The sequence below is a fragment of the Anabas testudineus genome, chromosome 18 (genome assembly GCF_900324465.2).
Source record: "Anabas testudineus chromosome 18, fAnaTes1.2, whole genome shotgun sequence".
NCBI classification, from domain to species: domain Eukaryota; kingdom Metazoa; phylum Chordata; class Actinopteri; order Anabantiformes; family Anabantidae; genus Anabas; species Anabas testudineus.
The window spans coordinates 19,593,512-19,610,945 of NC_046627.1; the positions used below are offsets into that span (position 1 = coordinate 19,593,512).

Here is a 17,434-nt window from a genome sequence, read left to right on the forward strand (position 1 = left end):
TCCTTCTGCTCTCTCATATTCATTTTTTTCTGTTTGATTCCTCTCTTCTGGTCTTTTCTGGTCTCCTCTGCTGCAGTTCCCTGTTCAGCAGGTCATTTCTCTCGCACCGGTCTGGTTCCCTGCTACCCCTGTCCCAGGGATTACTACCAACCTGAACATGGCCGCTCCTATTGCCTCTCCTGCCCCTTCTATGGAACCACTACTGTCAGTGGAGCAACCACCATACAACATTGCTCTAGTAAGGGTCACAGTTTAGATAAACAAATGTAATTTAATTGTAAATATGTAATGTGTACAAAAAAGTACACATACATGCACATTATCTGTCCTGTTGTGTCTTCAGCCAAAATAACTGATTGTGCTAATATCCCTTACATAGCAGCATTGCAATTTATTGCATTTCATGGCTTCATTCTCTTCATTGTAGTAGGGACTAATAAAATCAAGTGATTTAAAACATAAACTATTCTGTTCTACAGTTTGTTAATGCAACAGATTAAAGAACTAAATTGTGCATATGTATAGTATGTGGACTCTAGCATAGATAACGATATACCACAGTTCTGTTTTATCATCATTATGCTGCCTTGAGTTGGCTTTTGAAATGACTGATGTTACATTTCTATAGGATGTGCCAAGTGAAGTCAGCAGAGGGTAAAATATATGAAGCTGGATTGTGTCAGTCACAATCTGTTTGTATGAAAACATTGTGCCATTGCTCCAGTTGTGTGGTGTCTGATCTGTGTCGTGACAGCTCAATCCAATTGGAAACGGGATTACTGCTTGGGATCGGGGGAAATGGAAATTATATGAGTTTTATTGCTCTGCAGCAGAATGGAAATGAACACTGCATGCCTGAAGTGTGGGAATGAACAGTGGTTAGGAGATGCTGCCAGTTTTTAATAAGAATACAGGCCTTTGTTCAGCTGAATAACAACTTTCTGCCAGACTGGTGGCAGAAGGAAAGATCCTTGCTGTCTTTTTCCAACGTGTCTTTGCTTACATTGTCTGTATTTCCTCTGCGTGCCATTGTCAGGTTTTGGCTCCAGTTTTCTTCCAAAGGAGGAGAGTGTAACTGCAGCTCCAGAGGTAGAGGCCAACGAGGACTACCAAGCAAGCAGTCAGGTTAGTTTAATTTAATCCAAAATGATATTATTTCTGACATGTTTAAAAAATAATATTTCCATCATTTATACCTTTAATGTCTAAGGTTCAATATAGTGCACCTCTGATTCACATAGATTTCTTTAAAACTTTAAAAGTGCAACAGAATCATCTAATTTGTATTTTTTTCTGCAGGTTTTCCATGAGTGTTTCCTGAATCCCTGTCAAAATAAAGGGACGTGTGAGGAGGTTGGTGCAGGATATGTCTGTACCTGCATGCCTGGGTTCACAGGTAAACTACTTTTTACCTACCTGGTACCTGGTGTTGAGTAGCAAGAGGGATTACATTTAAGCATTCAGTGTAGTGATCTGCTTTTATAAATCAGACAGTCAAACTAAGAAAATACAGCATCATGTGACAATTGAGACTTTGTCTGATTTAAACCTTTACAAAGAAGAAACAATTTATCACATATCAACCACAATTGACATTAATGATCATTTGTTAAAACTTATATTATTTTATTATATATTTCTAAGCATGCTCTTATGTTAGCTATCTGTGCACATTTAGGACATCTTGTAAAGGTAAACACACTTCCCGGTAGTTATAACATGTCAATACATACAGTATGCATTTAGGCCTATGTCTCATCCTTGTAGAAATAGTAGTACATAAGACATTACTTCAATGTTTATGCTCACTTGTTGGTCATTTGTATATAATAGGTTTTAATCACCTAAGACTTTTTTGCTTTAGACTTGTTGTAACTGGATGTAAAGTTAAATTACTTGTAATTACTTAGAATTTATTAAAGTTATCTTAATGACACATTTAATGTACTTACCACATGCATTCATTGAAAATACAATATTTTGTTTCTTGCACCGTGTTGTCTGTCATTATCTTTCCCTGAACTTGTTCGATTTTTGTGCCACCAAACGTCATCTTCAATACAGCTGTGTTGTTGAATAGCATTTAAGACTGCGTCTGATATTTCTTCCACAGGTGCCAAGTGTGAGATTGATATAGACGAGTGTGACTCTGCTCCATGTCAGAATGGAGGCCTTTGTAAAGATGGGATGGGAGAATACCAGTGTCAGTGCAAGCCTGGATTTTTAGGTTAGCTCTTTATGACATCTAAACAAAATTTGTAGTTGCTGATACAGTTAAAAGGGTGTACAGTTTAATAAAATATATAGTAATATCAGTATTTCCAGGTCATGAATACTGATATAACTCAGCTTATTTCATGTCATTCATATGGTTTAAGATGTTTTTAGTACTGATCATGTGATCATTTATTTAGAATAACAATCTTCTCCTGCGATAACAGTAACAATGAGCAAATATACTGCCCGTACAAAAAAAGTCACCAACTGGATTTAACTAAACAAATAGGTTGATTTGATTGAATTCCTGCATGGATGATTATTTTTCATCTGGCAACATGTTATTTAACTGATGCAGTGAGTTGCTTCTCCTTTCTTAAACATACATGTCGGAAGAGACATCCTGGGGTCGTGGACTACTGTACAACTCTGTGGGGGCAGTGCTATCATCTGGGGTTGCTGCAGTTGGTCAGGTCCAGGTTCAGCAACGTTATCTGTCCAAACAATGCGGTCAGCTGACTACCTGAATATACTGAATGACCAGGTTATTCCATCAATGGATTTTTTCTTCCCTGATTTCTCAAATTGTGAAAGAGTGGTTCAGGGCGTATGACACATAATTTTTACACATAGATTGGCCACCACAGAGTCCAGAGCTTAACCCCACTGAAAAACTTTGGGGTGTGCTGGAGAAGACTTTGCTCAGTGGTCCGACTCTCCCATCATCAGTACAAGATTTTGGGAAAAAATGAATGCAAATCTGGACGGAAATAAATGTGACATTGCAGAAACTTATCTAAACTATGTCACGACGAATGCAAGCCGTAATCAAAGCTAAAGGCGGTCCAACAGAATATTAGAGTGTGTGACTGTTTTTTTGGACGGGCAGTGTATTATCTCTGCAGTTTCATAATAAAGTTTTGTGTATAAAGACCTGCTCTAAAGATCTGCCTACTGGTACACCACATAAATTAGATTTATAACATTTAATAGTAAACTATACTGTACATTGTTGGTAATACACATAACCACATTATTTTACTACTGATTATTTCCCCTTCGTATTTCAGGGTCTCTGTGTGAGGCAGAGGTGAATGAGTGCATCTCCTCCCCCTGTCTGAATGAAGGTGTGTGTGTGGACGAGGTCAACAAGTTCACATGCAGTTGCGCCAGCGGCTTTACAGGTTAGATAACAGGAGCATGTTACTGTTTCATTCTGTATATTAGTTTAAAACTTGACTTTGTCATTGAACATTTTGTCATTTTTGTATTAGAGTAAGATTAATGTTTTAATATACTATGATTGTTCTCCAGAAGAAGTTGTAAACACTGCAATATATCGTATACTGTTTTATTCACATTGCTGCAGGACCTCGCTGTGAGATGGAAATAAATGAGTGCCTTTCCAACCCTTGTCTGAACGGAGGTGTGTGTGAGGACTTAACTGGTGGTTACACCTGTAATTGTGCCGTGGGTTTCTCAGGGGATCACTGTGAAGTTAACATAGATGAATGTTACAGCACTCCCTGTCTGAATGGAGGCTCTTGTCTGGATGCGATTAACAATTTCAGGTAAAAGATTCTAGTTGAATACCTTGATTTGTTTGAGACATCACTTAACTTATATACACCTTATATACAAATTATAATGTAATAGGTTTTCTTAATAGTAACTAATAGTTGTAACTAGTAAATACAGCTCTAAAAAATACTAATAGTAAAAATAGTTTTTTTTTGCGTCAATATAGCTGTAAAAACGACACTGATTCTCTCAAGCAAGGCAAATTTTTGTCACATGTATTTACAAACATTTTGACTGTAATGTTTGTTATAAATTTTCTGATGGGCAAGTGTTATCTTGAAAAGTTGATTTAAATGGTCACTGGAGAAAAATTAAGTAACACATTTGAATCAAATATAGATAAACAATATAGATAAATCAGATTCTATTAGCAGCAAAATGCAATGTTGTTGTTGCTCCTGTTTTACATCAAATGGTGCACTGTGTCTGCTGTACCTGTACCAGGTGTCAGTGTGTGGAGGGCTACCGAGGCCGGTTGTGTGAGGTTGATGTGGATGAGTGTGATCCCAATCCCTGTGTGAACGGTGCCAGCTGTCTGGACGGTCTGGGGTCCTACACCTGCCGCTGCCTCCCTGGGTTCAACGGAACCAGGTGTGAGACAGGTACTATAGGACAGATGACACATCACCACGTCAGCTCTAAATGAGGTAGACAGGGAAGGAGACAATGTAAATGCTATCCATCTGTCAGTTGAATACGTAAATAAATATAGGTTTCCATTTATGCACAGCTAAGACTATTATTATGTATTATTACTATATTATGTATTTTACGCAGCATTATACACATACAGTATATTCAGTGCTTTTCCTTACGCATATATTTTATTGTGTACCTCTAGATGTTGAGGTTGTGATAAATTCAATTTATCACAAACACAGCCATACATGGTACAACGTGCAGTGATATGTTTATAACATCTGTCCAATATAATTCACATACACGCCACAATATAAGGACATAAATTCAAAGTATTAAAGAGTAAGTGAATTAAATAATGAATGGAATTAGGAAGATAAGAGATTTGAAAAGTAGTAAAATGTAATTAAATAAAACAATTTATACACTGAATATATATGATTTCCGTTGTGTCAGAGATGTCCTCGGCCTTTAACCTGGACTTTGAGGTGTCGGGCATCCATGGTTATGTAATGATGGACGGAGTGATGCCGGCATTGACAGAGATCACGTGCACCTTCTGGATGAGGTCATCGGACACAACCAACTATGGCACACCTGTGTCTTATGCTGTGGAAGGCAGTGACAACGCTTTTCTCCTGATAGACTACAATGGGTCAGTTATATACCAAGAACTGAGACATGTGTCCGATTTATTCTGTTATTCTCCTGCTTCTCTCATCTTTATTTGTGCTATTTGTTTTGCATAATTCAACTCCCTTGATGTTTTTTTTTTTTATTGATTTTATTCTTCTTCCCATTGCTCTTCCTCCCTACAGGTGGGTGTTGTATGTGAACGGTAAGGAGCGGATTACTGACTGCCCTGCAGTGAATACAGGTCACTGGTACCACATTGGAGTGTCCTGGAGGAGCTGGGATGGTGACTGGAGGATCTACATCAATGGAAAGCCCTCAGACGGAGGCAAAGGCCTGTCAGTCGGCACCACTATCCCAGGTGTAGTGCTATCGTCAGCCTAGTTAACCATGTCATGACAAATGTTTTTAGTATTCAGAAATGATGACTTTAATTGCTTCAGTAAAACAATGATGGATACCTTCTATAGTGCATATGATTCCTCATATTTTATACAGTCAAAGTAGACAAGGAGAATAGTTTCTCACTGAGTTGTGGTTAACCTCTGACCTGTGTCCTGCAGGTGGTGGGGCTCTGGTATTAGGTCAGGACCAGGACCAGAGAGGTGAGGGCTTCAACCCTGTTGAGTCTTTTGTTGGCTCCATCAGCCAGCTCAACATCTGGGATCGTGTTCTTACACCACAGCAGGTAAACATGATTGCATCATTCAGTCACTGTCAGGTTTTAGCTTGTGTGAGTTAAAAAGAATTCCACTAAATATTCAAAGATATATATCCATGTATATATCTCTATACATATATATTTCTCTGGACGTGCTGTTAGGTTAAGGTTCTGGCCAGCAGCTGTCCTGCCTCCCATGTGACCCACAGGGGGAATGTCCTTGCCTGGCCGGACTTTCTCAACGGGGCGATCGGCCGAGTAAAAGTAAATCTCAGCAGCATTTTCTGTGCAGGTGAAGGAACTTTACGAATGTCATCAATATATTAACTTAAATAATTACCTTTTTTAAAGAGATTTATTCAGTGTTGTTCACTGTATGCAGCTCTAAGCGTTTCTGTGTGTAACCTACAACAACAGTTTGGCTCCTCACTCCGGTCCTGATATGTACAAGTAAAGTGACTCCACCATTTCTATATCTTCAGACTGTCCCAAGCTGGAAAATGCAGTGCCCCACATGCACACTTCCACTGTGGAAGTGAATCCTGGTGCTCTGGTCCAGCTGTCCTGTGACCCTGGTTTCTTCCTGGTGGGGGAGCCAGTACTGCAGTGCCAAAATAAAGGAGAGTGGAGCCACCCCTTACCCAGCTGTGAACGTAAGGCAAAAGCCATGAACTGCTTGTTCATTTCCATTATGAATTAGAAGAAGTCATACCAGTTTTTATTCTGTGAAGGAAAGATTAAAGATCTGTTATCTGTTTGAAAAGGAATTTCAAAGAGAAACGCAGTATAAATATGTCTCAGTTTGTTGTATTTCCATGATTAACTAATTAGTCTTCATGTTAGGACTGGTTGAACACAGTCTGACACATCTCCAGTTGCTGTCTAATACATGAATAAATTAGAAACAACTAGAGAGAGAGAGAAAACACCTTGACATGTGAGATCCTGTGTGTGATACAGGTGTGTCCTGTGGAGCTCCTCGTCCTCTGGAGAACGGCTTATTTCATGGAACAGACTTTTATGCTGGAAGCTCTGTGGTCTATCAGTGTAATGTTGGGTTTTACCTGCTGGGCGATGCCAAGGTGCACTGTTCCAACAGTGGCAAGTGGGGAGGAAATCCACCAGCTTGTCTCGGTAATTTGTAACATTATACTGTATATCCTGAAGGCAACACAGATCACATGGATATTACTATAGAGTATATGCATGTTCTATGTATTTGTTTTCATTTGTCTGTGTGTGTGTGTGTGTGTGTGTGTGTGTGTGTGTGTGTGTGTGTGTGTGTGTGTGTGTGTGTGTGTGTGTGTGTGTGTGTGTGTGTGTGTGTGTGCAGATGTGGATGAGTGTGCTCTGGGATCTGATTGTGATGGTCATGCCAGCTGTCAGAACACAGATGGCTCCTACACCTGTACCTGTGTTCACCCGTACAGTGGAGATGGCAAAAACTGCACAGGTAGGAGACCTGTGCATTTCAATTACCTTCTTACTCTCTTAAAATAATGACAGGAGTTATTGTGATTTCAAATAATAAATAACAATGATTAAAAACTCTATGATTCAAGTAACAAAAATAGTTTCATAGGTGTCATACAAACCAATTTGTTATGTGCTTGCTTGTATATCTTCACAACAGAGCCAGTGAAGTGTGAGAACCCCGGGTCACCAGAGTTTGGTCACAGACAGGGCAGCAACTTCCTGATGGGCAGTGACGTTGTGTTTGGCTGCGAGAATGGTTATGAATTGGACGGCTCGTCTAGACTCCATTGCCTGGGGACAGGGAACTGGGATAATCCTGTCCCATACTGCAGAGGTAAAGATCACATTTAGGTTAAATGCATATTCCCTATATGTGTATATTACCTTTAGCTCTTAATTTCGAATATTTAAGATCCATTAATTTATAAGACCCCGTGAGTAAATATTGAAAATAACTTATATTCAACACATAAAGAAAACAACCTATCAAATAGTTGTACAGATTCTCCTTTGCTCTTTCAAACTAGCTTTCTCTGACCACAAGAGGGGAGCATTGTCCTTCTTTAAAAAAAGTAAATGAAAAGTTTCCAGAATAAAAAACCCATTATCTAACTGTTGCACTGAGTAACACATTCCTTCATTGTCAGAGTCAGTATACCTATATCAAATATGGTTATTTGATGTTGGTAATAATAAAGCTGATAATAAACTAATAATAAAACAGTTAAATTATTTAGAACAGAATTAATGTGGGCCTTTAGGCTGCTCTTTATTGTATATGATGAAAGTGTTTTGTGATCATAGTTTTTAGAAACACAAAATAAAGTTTTTTTTATTATATAGATAAATAATATGCATACACACACTGGATATATTCAGACCCAAATACTGTACAGATGCACATACGTTTTCTACAAACACACACTATGCAGCTGTCTGTTTGTCCTCCACTGTGCAGCAGGCTGAGAGGCCTGATGCCACCTTGGCTCTAAGCCACATTCTTCCTCAAAGAGAATGAGAAGCTGACTTTCTCAGCACCTACAGTCTGATTCTGTCCATTAATCAGCCCATATATAGTTAATATATAGTAAATGTGAAGTGATTAAAGTTATACTGTAAGTGCAACTAACATTTTCTAATGCTTTGCTAACAGACGTTTAAGCACTTATGCAGTAGAGAGCACAGTTTATCATAGCTACAGCATTGAGGTTTTCCCACAACATACAAGAATTAGGAAAACTTCTATCTACCATTGTTGTTAAGAAGACTGAAGGCAGAAAGACCCACAAACAAGCAGCAACTGAAGGTGGAGGCAGTGAAGGTCTGACAAAGTATCTCCAGGAAAGAAACGCAGAAAAGTGATGTCCATGTGCTACAGACTCTGCTTAAACTTGCTGTAATTCCTAAATGATACATTTGGAATTACATGGTTTAATTTATTTAAAGGAGCCATGCAATAGCTGAATGTGAATGGATGTGTGTGTATGTGTACTTACTGGTGTATATTTTTCTTATCTAGCAGTTTTTAGTTTTTATTTATTTATGACCATTTTATCTACCGAAATGATTGCATGTTAATTTCGTTGTACAACGTACAATGACAATAAAGTTATTTTATTCTACATTTCTGTGAATACAACTCTTAAAGTAAATCGGAAATCTTTCAAATCTATTGTGGTGATATATAAAATCCTTCAGCAAAAACTGATCTGCTTTTCACCAATAACAATCACAGGCACCTGTAAACTTGCCTTTCCTTACAGAATTGTGTGTAGGGCTCCCCAAAATAAAGGCAGCTACAACTGTGTGTGATCATTTCATGTGTCAGTGAAATATAAATTGAGTAATTTCTAATAGTCTCACTTGTGTTGCCTGATAGCCCTCTCCTGCCCAACACCAACTGTTCCAGAGAACTCCATCATGAAGGGGAACAACTTCACCTATGGAAGCAAGGTGACTTTCAGGTATCATTTACATCTACTACAACATCATGTTGTAATGTGGAAATATTATCTGTTAGATAATGTGTTAGAAATGAGCAGTTATACATCATTACAAGCTTGGACTTTCTCTGTAACATTTGTATCTCACTCTGTTTTCCTCCTCAGCTGTATGATGGGCTTCCTGCCTCAGATCCCTTATGAATTCCAGTGTCTTGCTAGTCTGAGGTGGAGTGGGTCACCACCTGTATGTCACCCAGTGACCTGCGGGGGGCCCCCAACTGTTGAGAATGCAGACTACACCTTCCAAACAAACACATACCTGTCCACTGTTGTTTATACCTGTGTCGAAGGATACAGGTACGGATAATATATAGTTTGTCAGCTAAACTTTCCCTGTTGATAATGTTTCAGTCATGCTGAATTGAAGAGAAGTTATTATGACACAGTAATAAAACAAATCCCTCACTTTGGACTATAAAATAGGGTATATACAGTAAAACTAAATTATATTTAATCATTGGGTATTTGTGTGCCCATTGACCAGATAATTTATTTTTGTTTTAAACATTGTCACGATTAAAATCTGACTGATGTAGACAGTTATTTTCATTTGTCAATTTTTACCAATAATAATGTGTAAATCTCTATGATTATTATAGTAGTGTGAGAATTAAGTAATATGTTGATATGTGTGAAGACCACAGGGCTCCATGGAAGTTGTTTGTGAAGCGACTGGGGAGTGGAGCAGGCCTGTTGGCCGGTGTGTGAGGGTCCTATGCAGCGAGCCCCCAGCCCTGAGAGATGCTGTGACTCTAGGGGACAACTATGAACTTGGAAACAAAGTGCACTATGTCTGCAAAGAAGGGTACATGTGGTTGTGTTCTACTCAGTTATTATTCTCTTTATTCAATTGAAATTGAAAGTCTAGTAATACTGTATTCTTTAAAGACAGCAGAAACTTGTCCATTTTGAATCTGGTCCATCAATTACAGTAAAATAAATGTGACAGATGTCATCAGTGCACCATAGTGTGCAAAAGTTGTAGGCACTAAATGTTAGGTGAATCATCATCATCTAATAATGTCCTGCAACATCTGTTGCCTTGGCTAAACTTTGTTGGTCTCCTCCATCGGCAGCTACACATTGATTGGCCCAGAGACCAGAGAATGTCTGCAAAGTGGCCAATGGAGTGACAGCTCAGCTCAGTGTGTCCCTCGCTCCTGTGGTCCCCCTCCTGACATTGACCACGCTGAGCCTTTTGAAAGCCACCAGCTATACGGAGACACTGCTAACTATTACTGCACTGATGGATATACTGCTGGCAACAACACCAAGATGGTGTGTAATGCTCAGGGTGTGTGGGCGCCTCCTGATGGCATGGAGGCACCTCGCTGCATCGCAAACTTCTGCCTACGTCCTCCTGACTTACCCCATGCAATTTTAGATTCAGTCAACAAACCCAAATATGCCAGCACCACTGAAGTGAGCTATAAATGTGAAGAGGGCTTCATGCTCAACACCACAGCCACACTGAGATGTCTGATGGGTGGCGAATGGGAGCCTTCCCCATATGATATCAGCTGTATACCAGTGAGATGCTCCACCCCTGAGAGCATTGACCGAGGCTATGTGAGTGGAAATAACTATAGTTTTGGAGCTGTGGTGGCGTACAGCTGCCATACAGGCTTCATGATCCGAGGGGAGAAGAGAAGGACCTGCAAGGCAAACGGGGAATGGGGAGGAGCTCTGCCTACATGTGCCCCTGTATCCTGTCCACCTCCTCTCAGACTTGACAATGGACAGGTTAGAATAACATCATCATTAATACAGAACATTGACATGAATCCTTCTTATAATGATAAAAACCAGAAGGGGGATACAGCATCTTTGGTCTTCCAGGACAACTGCCTACAGTAACCAGATATTTTCCGTGTTACATATAGCGGGATGTAAATTCAGTATTATCCAGTATTTTTAAGCAAAATTGTATTGTGGTGATATAGTTGTGACTGTAGTGTATTAAAAATGTACAAATTAGCAAAACAGTTTTCACAAGTTTTTTAGTTACAAACAAGCTATAACTAAAAGTTATAATATAAAGTTTTTTTTATCTTTTAATTTAGGAGGAGTTACGTGGTTAACTATACGTACATTTAAGTAATGTACCCCTCTGTTTGTTCCTTCCAGGTCAGAGGGCGATTAACCTTCAATAGCAAGATCACATATGCATGTAACCCAGGCTACAGATTGGTTGGTCGTCCAGATCGTGTTTGTCAAGCTAATCGCCAGTGGTCCAACAGCGACCCTCCCACTTGTGTCATTTTGACTTGTGATCCTCCTCCTGACGTTGTCCACGGACATTACAGAGGCTCACAATTTCAGGTGGGCCGAAAAGTGGAGTACATCTGCGATGAGGGTTACGAACTGATTGGTGATGCCATCTGGACCTGTCTGAAGTATGGAAAATGGGATAAGACAAGGCGACCACGCTGCTCACCTGTGCAGTGTCCAGAGCCGCCACTGGAGGAGAACCACCTGGTCCTGAAGGGCCTAGACTCTGAATCTGGGACAGTGGAATTATCCTGTGAGGATGGCTACATCCTTGAGGGGGCTCGGATCCTCCGCTGCACCCCGTCTCAGGAGTGGAACGACACTTTCCCAGTGTGCAAGCAGGTGTCCTGTGGCCCACTGCCTGAGGTGTCGTTTGGTGGTCCTGTCTTGTCTTCTGTCCTGTTTCCTTTTGGCTCTGTGGTGACCTACACATGCATGGATGGCTTCACATTAAAAAAAGAAGGTTCTGTGTCTTGTCTAGCCAGTGGACATTGGAGTAGTCCTTACCCAGAGTGTATCCCAGTTGAATGCCCTCAGCCTGTGGAGATTTCTAATGGTATTGTTGATGTCCAGGGTCTGATGTACCTCAGCAAAGCTCTGTACAGCTGTAAAACTGGATATAATTTAGTGGGCAACTCTACCGTCCTCTGTGGAGAGAAGGGACTCTGGATTGGAGGGGTGCCTTCTTGCCGCCCTGTTGAATGTTCTGTCCCTAAACAGATAGCCAATGGAAAAGTAATTTATACAAAACTCCAGTTTGGACACAGTGCCACTTTCTCCTGCCGTCGTGGTTACCGTCTTCAGGGTCCAGAGACTCTGATGTGTCTGGCCAGTGGGGAGTGGGATGTTGCACTACCTGCTTGTGTGCAGATTTCCTGCACCCCACCGCAACCCATTGAAAATGGATTTGTAGAGGGCCAGGATCATAGTTTTGGTGTCACTATTTTCTATAGCTGTTTCCCGGGTTTCCAGCTAGTAGGCCAGGATCATTTGACCTGTGAAGAGTTTGGCTGGTCTAGTTCAGTTCCTGTCTGCGTGCCCTCGGACTGCGGCTTGCCTCCTCACATAGACTTTGGAGAATATGTTAGGGTGATCGAGCGGGGAGCAGGCTCTGCCACAACTTCTAAAGACACTGGAACATTCGCCTCTGCAATGGACTTAAGCTTCCTTCATGGGACAATGATTGAGTACCGCTGCCACAAAGGTTACGACCTTACAAGCCACACAAGATTAGTGTGTCAGGAGGATGGGGGCTGGAATGGGACAGCTCCATCTTGTGTCCCGGCAGAGTGTGAGACACCACCCAACCCAGATCACGGTTGGGTGAACGTGACCGATGCCTCTTTCGGCAGTATTGTCAGGTATACCTGTGAAGAGGGATATGAGCTTGAGGGGGAGCCTGTGAGAGAGTGTGTTACAGGTCGATTGTGGACTAATGACGCCCCCATTTGTCGACCTGTTTGCTGTGGTGATCCAGGAGCTGTTGATAATGGAACAACTCACGGTGATGCTTTTGTGTATCCTGAGGTCTTGCACTTTGAGTGTAGTCCTGGGTTTGTTCTGAAGGGCAGTGACACGATAGCCTGCCAGGCAGATGGAAAGTGGAATGGGCAGAAACCGCAGTGTGAACCAGTTTCTTGTGGTCCTCCTCAAGTTCCCAGGGAAATTACTTTTAAAGGAGAGGTGTACACTTACCGTAATGAGATAGAATTGAATTGTCAGCCTGGTTTCATCTTACAAGAGAAATCTATCAGTGTTTGCCAGGCTGATGGCACTTGGAGCCACAAATCTCTTACCTGTGTAACTGGCCATTGTAAGAAACCCTCACCAATACCCAATGGACGTGTGTTGGTGTCAGAGTTTAACTTTAACAGCAAGATAACGTATGAATGTGATGAGGGGTACACACTCAATGGAGACGCCACAAGTGTTTGTCAGTCAGATGGACAGTGGGACAAACCAGTACCTCGCTGTGACATCATCAGTTGTGATCCACCTGAAGACATCAGTCATGGCTTCCTCAATGGCTCCAGCTTCAATTATGATGACGTGGTGGAGTATGTCTGCTTCGATGGCTATGAGGTAGTTGGAGATCCCATCTTACGATGTTCCGACCAAGGCCTCTGGGTTGGCACGGTGCCTCACTGCAGGCCATGCACTTGTCCCCTCCCTGTGGTGAAATTTGGTGTGGTTCTTGGTCGTGACCACGCCTGTGGGGATCGTGTGCGTTTCCAGTGTAATGATGGCTACAAGCTGCTTGGTCCTCTTGAGGCGGTGTGTGAAAAGGGAGGGGTGTGGAGCCCTGGGATGCCTGTGTGTGGCCAAGGAAGGTGCACTGCCGCTCCGCCAACAGTTCCTAATGCTGTCCTGCAGGGCGGCAGTGCCACCTTCCAAGATGTTGTTATATACAGGTGCCGACCTGGTTACCAGCTAAAGGGGTTTCCACACCTCTCCTGTGGAAGAGATGGCAGGTGGGGGGACCCCAGGTTCAGTTGTGAACCTGTGAGTTGTGGAAAACCTCCAGCTGTAGCCCATGCTCAGGTGGTTGAAGACACCTTCACCTTCCCAAACCAAATCAGATACAGGTAAATACTGTAGTAATTCTTTGGTGTTGAAACTTTGTATTAAAGTCATTTCTGGAAAAAAATATTGTTTGGGATCAGTTGAAACTGTAGATAAATTACATCAGATAAACTTCAGCATACTATTAGAAAGATTTAAAGTACAGCATGTCTGATGACTCCTTGGATTTTAAATTACATAAAAAGACCTATCCCTTTTTTATTACAAAGTGACATGTATGTTCATGTCTTAGATTTTAGCCTTTAGTTGGTTGTTTGAAAGTACAAAGGCAGACAAAAAACATGGGAGGAAAGAGGGTGTGACATGCGACAGAGGTTAGACTTAAACCAGGGCCATTGTGGTTACTTGCCAGGCGCATGAATCATCACTACCATTCCACTCCTTTTTATCTCTTTTGTTTTACTTTTCTTCCTCTTGATTTCCAGATGTGATGATGGGTATGAACAAGCCACACAGACAGCTCATCTGTCCTGCCAGAGTGATGGCACATGGTCCAAACACAGCATTCGGTGCCGCCCCAAACCATGCCAACTACCCACAACGTTGTCCAGCCCTCATATGGTGATCACTGGGAGGGAGCTCACCCCTCTTGGGGGCACCATCAGCCTCTCCTGCCCTCCTGGCTTCCAACTGCAGGGGCCAGGAGTTACAGAGTGTCAGGTACTATACTATAGGAAACATGTTGGCCAATGATTTGTCCAGTTTTCTTATTTTATTGATCTTATTGTGGCTACCTGGTTAAGTAATGATTAACAACAATCTTTTAGTAACTGTTTGCATATAGAGATGATAATGACCTGCACTTAAAGCATTTTGTTAATGACCAACTGGTCAGAGGTGAAAATGATTTACATCAATCACATCATTCATTCATTATCTGTTTAACTATAGTATTTCAAATATTGTGCATCAGTACATGCCATTACAGCACTGACAGATTAAGTCATTTCTCTTAAGCTGCAACATTTTATCCATCTTTCTTTCTTTTTGTTGTGTGTCATAAGCTGGGTGGACGCTGGGCTCCGAGCCTCTCAACTGTTTCCTGTGAGCTGGTGGTGTGTGAGAAACCCCCACCTGTTGATTATGGTGTCATAGAGGGAGACAGCTACAACTACGGAGACTTTGTCATGTACTCCTGTCTGCCTGGCTTTGATTTGAAGGTACTAAAAACTGGGGTAAAACTGAGGTAACCAGCGTGAAAGCTTAAAACACTGAATGTAATATAAAAATTCTAAATAATGGAAAGCATTTTGTTTTTATGTGCAACTGAGTTCAGGGTTTTTTTTATTTTGTTTGTTTGCTCTATGTTTTGTTATGTGTTTTTTATATTGTCTTGCGTCCTAAAATGTGTTCTTTGAGTTTGGTAATGCCTTCAGAAAGTTTGTTTTATTTCCTGTATCACAAAAAAATCTCTCCAACAGTCTGCCCACAATAAACTATACAGAAAGTCACATGATTTCTCCTCATCTATCAATAGAAGTTTGTTGTTACAAAGCAAACAGAAGGAGCTGACTCACTCTGTTTCTAATACACTGATACCCACTGATATGATATCCTCTTCAATGTGAATGCTTGATATGATGAGTTTTAAAATACTGCTGAGTTTATGTAAATAAATAAATAGGTTTACTGTTTCTGCTATTACTACAAATCAATAGAGGCTGCACTTTGCGCAGCTTAGATTATGTTCTGTTGTTTTAATTTACACCTTGTTCTCTTTGACTCAGGGCGACTCTATCCAGACCTGCCAGGGAGATGGATCGTGGAGTGGCACTCAGCCAGTTTGTGTCGGTGGGTTTGTGTACAAATGAAACACACTGGGAGTTTTTAACGTACAGTATAATATGCTAATAACCTGGCTAAGTCACTCCTGGAAACGAGGATTTCGTACATGTTTCATAGTAAAAACAAACACTTGTTAGTACATGCTGTCATTGTGCAGAGGTGGAAAAGAGTATTTGCAGAAGATAAACTTGGAAGACATTATAAACACTGTGCCCTTCAGTGCAGCAGGATTTGTTTGTAGCCTTCCCCAGATCTGCACCTTGTAGTAATCCTGTCTGTGAGCTCTGCAGGTATTTCCTCAGACCTCATGGTTTGTGGTTTCTGATAGTGTTCATGTGACCTGTGCAAAGTGACAGTTCCCATGAGTGTAGATTACATTTAGTCGTTTGGTAGACACTTGGTAATGCAAAGAAAAGAATAGACTAGTCAGAGTGTCCATGCTGATCCCTGAGGACTGCAGAAAGTGCCAACAATGTGCAAATAAGGGTCAGAGTTGAACGATAGAGCAACGAATCACTCAGCTCAGACGGTGGCTTTGGTGCCAGATACTAGAGGAAAGAAGAGTTCTAACTTTGAAGAAGGGTCTACGCAAAATTAGGCCAGTGGTTTAAATATAGTGGCTGATTGGTGTGAATCAATCCCACCACACCTCTGACACTTTGTCTTGTCTCCTCAGGACAGTCCTGTGGACCTCCTCCCACAGTACAGAATGCACAGGTCCAGGTGACAGGAGAGACCTACCTACACAATGCCAGTTATGACTGTAATGTTGGGCTCCAGCTTGTTGGCCCAAAGACACTCATCTGTTTGGCCAATGGCACATGGAGCCTGCCAGCTCCTACATGTGAAGGTATGAAGGACAGCCAGAAAAAGAACAGGTCTTGTGATGTGTGAGAGTATATGCAGTTTGAATAAGTACAGAAAGAAATGAGTAGCTAGCTAAAATAATAGACCATAAAACTTCTGTATCGTCTTCTTTCACTTTAGTAGCCAAGGCTTGTGAGAGTCCAAAACGTATGCTACACGGTAAAGTGCAAGAACGTCACCTGAACACTGGGCGTGCTGTGGAGTTTCAGTGTGATAAAGGCTACGACCTCGTGGGAGACCCTGTGGTGGTGTGCATGGGGGGCAACACTTGGAGCTCCACTTTCCCCACCTGCCAACGTGAGAAACTTACACACACAAACAATTACAGGGAAACATGCAGGGAAAAGCTTAACTGCGGCAACATTAATGGATTCCTGAATCTCCCGCTCTTAGTCTGCTTCCAAGTATTTTGGCACAGTGGTCTGTTGTGCTGTCTAAGAGCTCTAGAAACTAGTTAAGTATTAGTAGTTGTGAATTCTGTCCCAGACATTTGTTCTGATAAAATAACTTTCACCAAAAGCAATTATAAATAATTTTCTTCTAAAATTAGTCCATTCTTGTTCTAGAAATGAAGGCTATTGCAGACAATAAATGATCTTATACAACTCTGTATAGTGCTCTAGTCACAGAGCAGCATTAACTGTCTCTAACCAGAATAGAAGGAGGAGTAGGACCCTGGTACACAGCAGAACAAGAGGACAAAAACATAAGAGTGACA

General features: G+C 41.3%; 1 protein-coding gene across 3 annotated transcripts in view; it reads left to right on the forward strand.

The window, feature by feature from the left end:
- The window catches only part of svep1 (sushi, von Willebrand factor type A, EGF and pentraxin domain containing 1), a 78,814-nt gene that overhangs the window by 55,264 nt on the left and 6,116 nt on the right, over window positions 1-17,434 (forward strand). For 2 of the 3 annotated variants that reach the window (XM_026352766.1, XM_026352768.1), the window contains exons 19-43: window positions 77-238; window positions 1,037-1,125; window positions 1,300-1,396; window positions 2,114-2,227; window positions 3,288-3,401; window positions 3,587-3,788; window positions 4,243-4,400; window positions 4,894-5,092; window positions 5,256-5,431; window positions 5,634-5,758; window positions 5,894-6,023; window positions 6,214-6,384; window positions 6,692-6,865; window positions 7,065-7,184; window positions 7,365-7,541; window positions 9,087-9,171; window positions 9,316-9,507; window positions 9,848-10,015; window positions 10,287-10,953; window positions 11,338-14,066; window positions 14,490-14,724; window positions 15,069-15,224; window positions 15,792-15,855; window positions 16,526-16,699; window positions 16,837-17,013. In XM_026352766.1, the coding sequence (XP_026208551.1) occupies window positions 77-238; window positions 1,037-1,125; window positions 1,300-1,396; window positions 2,114-2,227; window positions 3,288-3,401; window positions 3,587-3,788; window positions 4,243-4,400; window positions 4,894-5,092; window positions 5,256-5,431; window positions 5,634-5,758; window positions 5,894-6,023; window positions 6,214-6,384; window positions 6,692-6,865; window positions 7,065-7,184; window positions 7,365-7,541; window positions 9,087-9,171; window positions 9,316-9,507; window positions 9,848-10,015; window positions 10,287-10,953; window positions 11,338-14,066; window positions 14,490-14,724; window positions 15,069-15,224; window positions 15,792-15,855; window positions 16,526-16,699; window positions 16,837-17,013 (6,855 nt within the window). The remainder of the gene's footprint in view (window positions 1-76; window positions 239-1,036; window positions 1,126-1,299; window positions 1,397-2,113; window positions 2,228-3,287; window positions 3,402-3,586; window positions 3,789-4,242; window positions 4,401-4,893; window positions 5,093-5,255; window positions 5,432-5,633; window positions 5,759-5,893; window positions 6,024-6,213; window positions 6,385-6,691; window positions 6,866-7,064; window positions 7,185-7,364; window positions 7,542-9,086; window positions 9,172-9,315; window positions 9,508-9,847; window positions 10,016-10,286; window positions 10,954-11,337; window positions 14,067-14,489; window positions 14,725-15,068; window positions 15,225-15,791; window positions 15,856-16,525; window positions 16,700-16,836; window positions 17,014-17,434) is intronic. The other variant, XM_026352767.1, reaches the window with a different exon arrangement.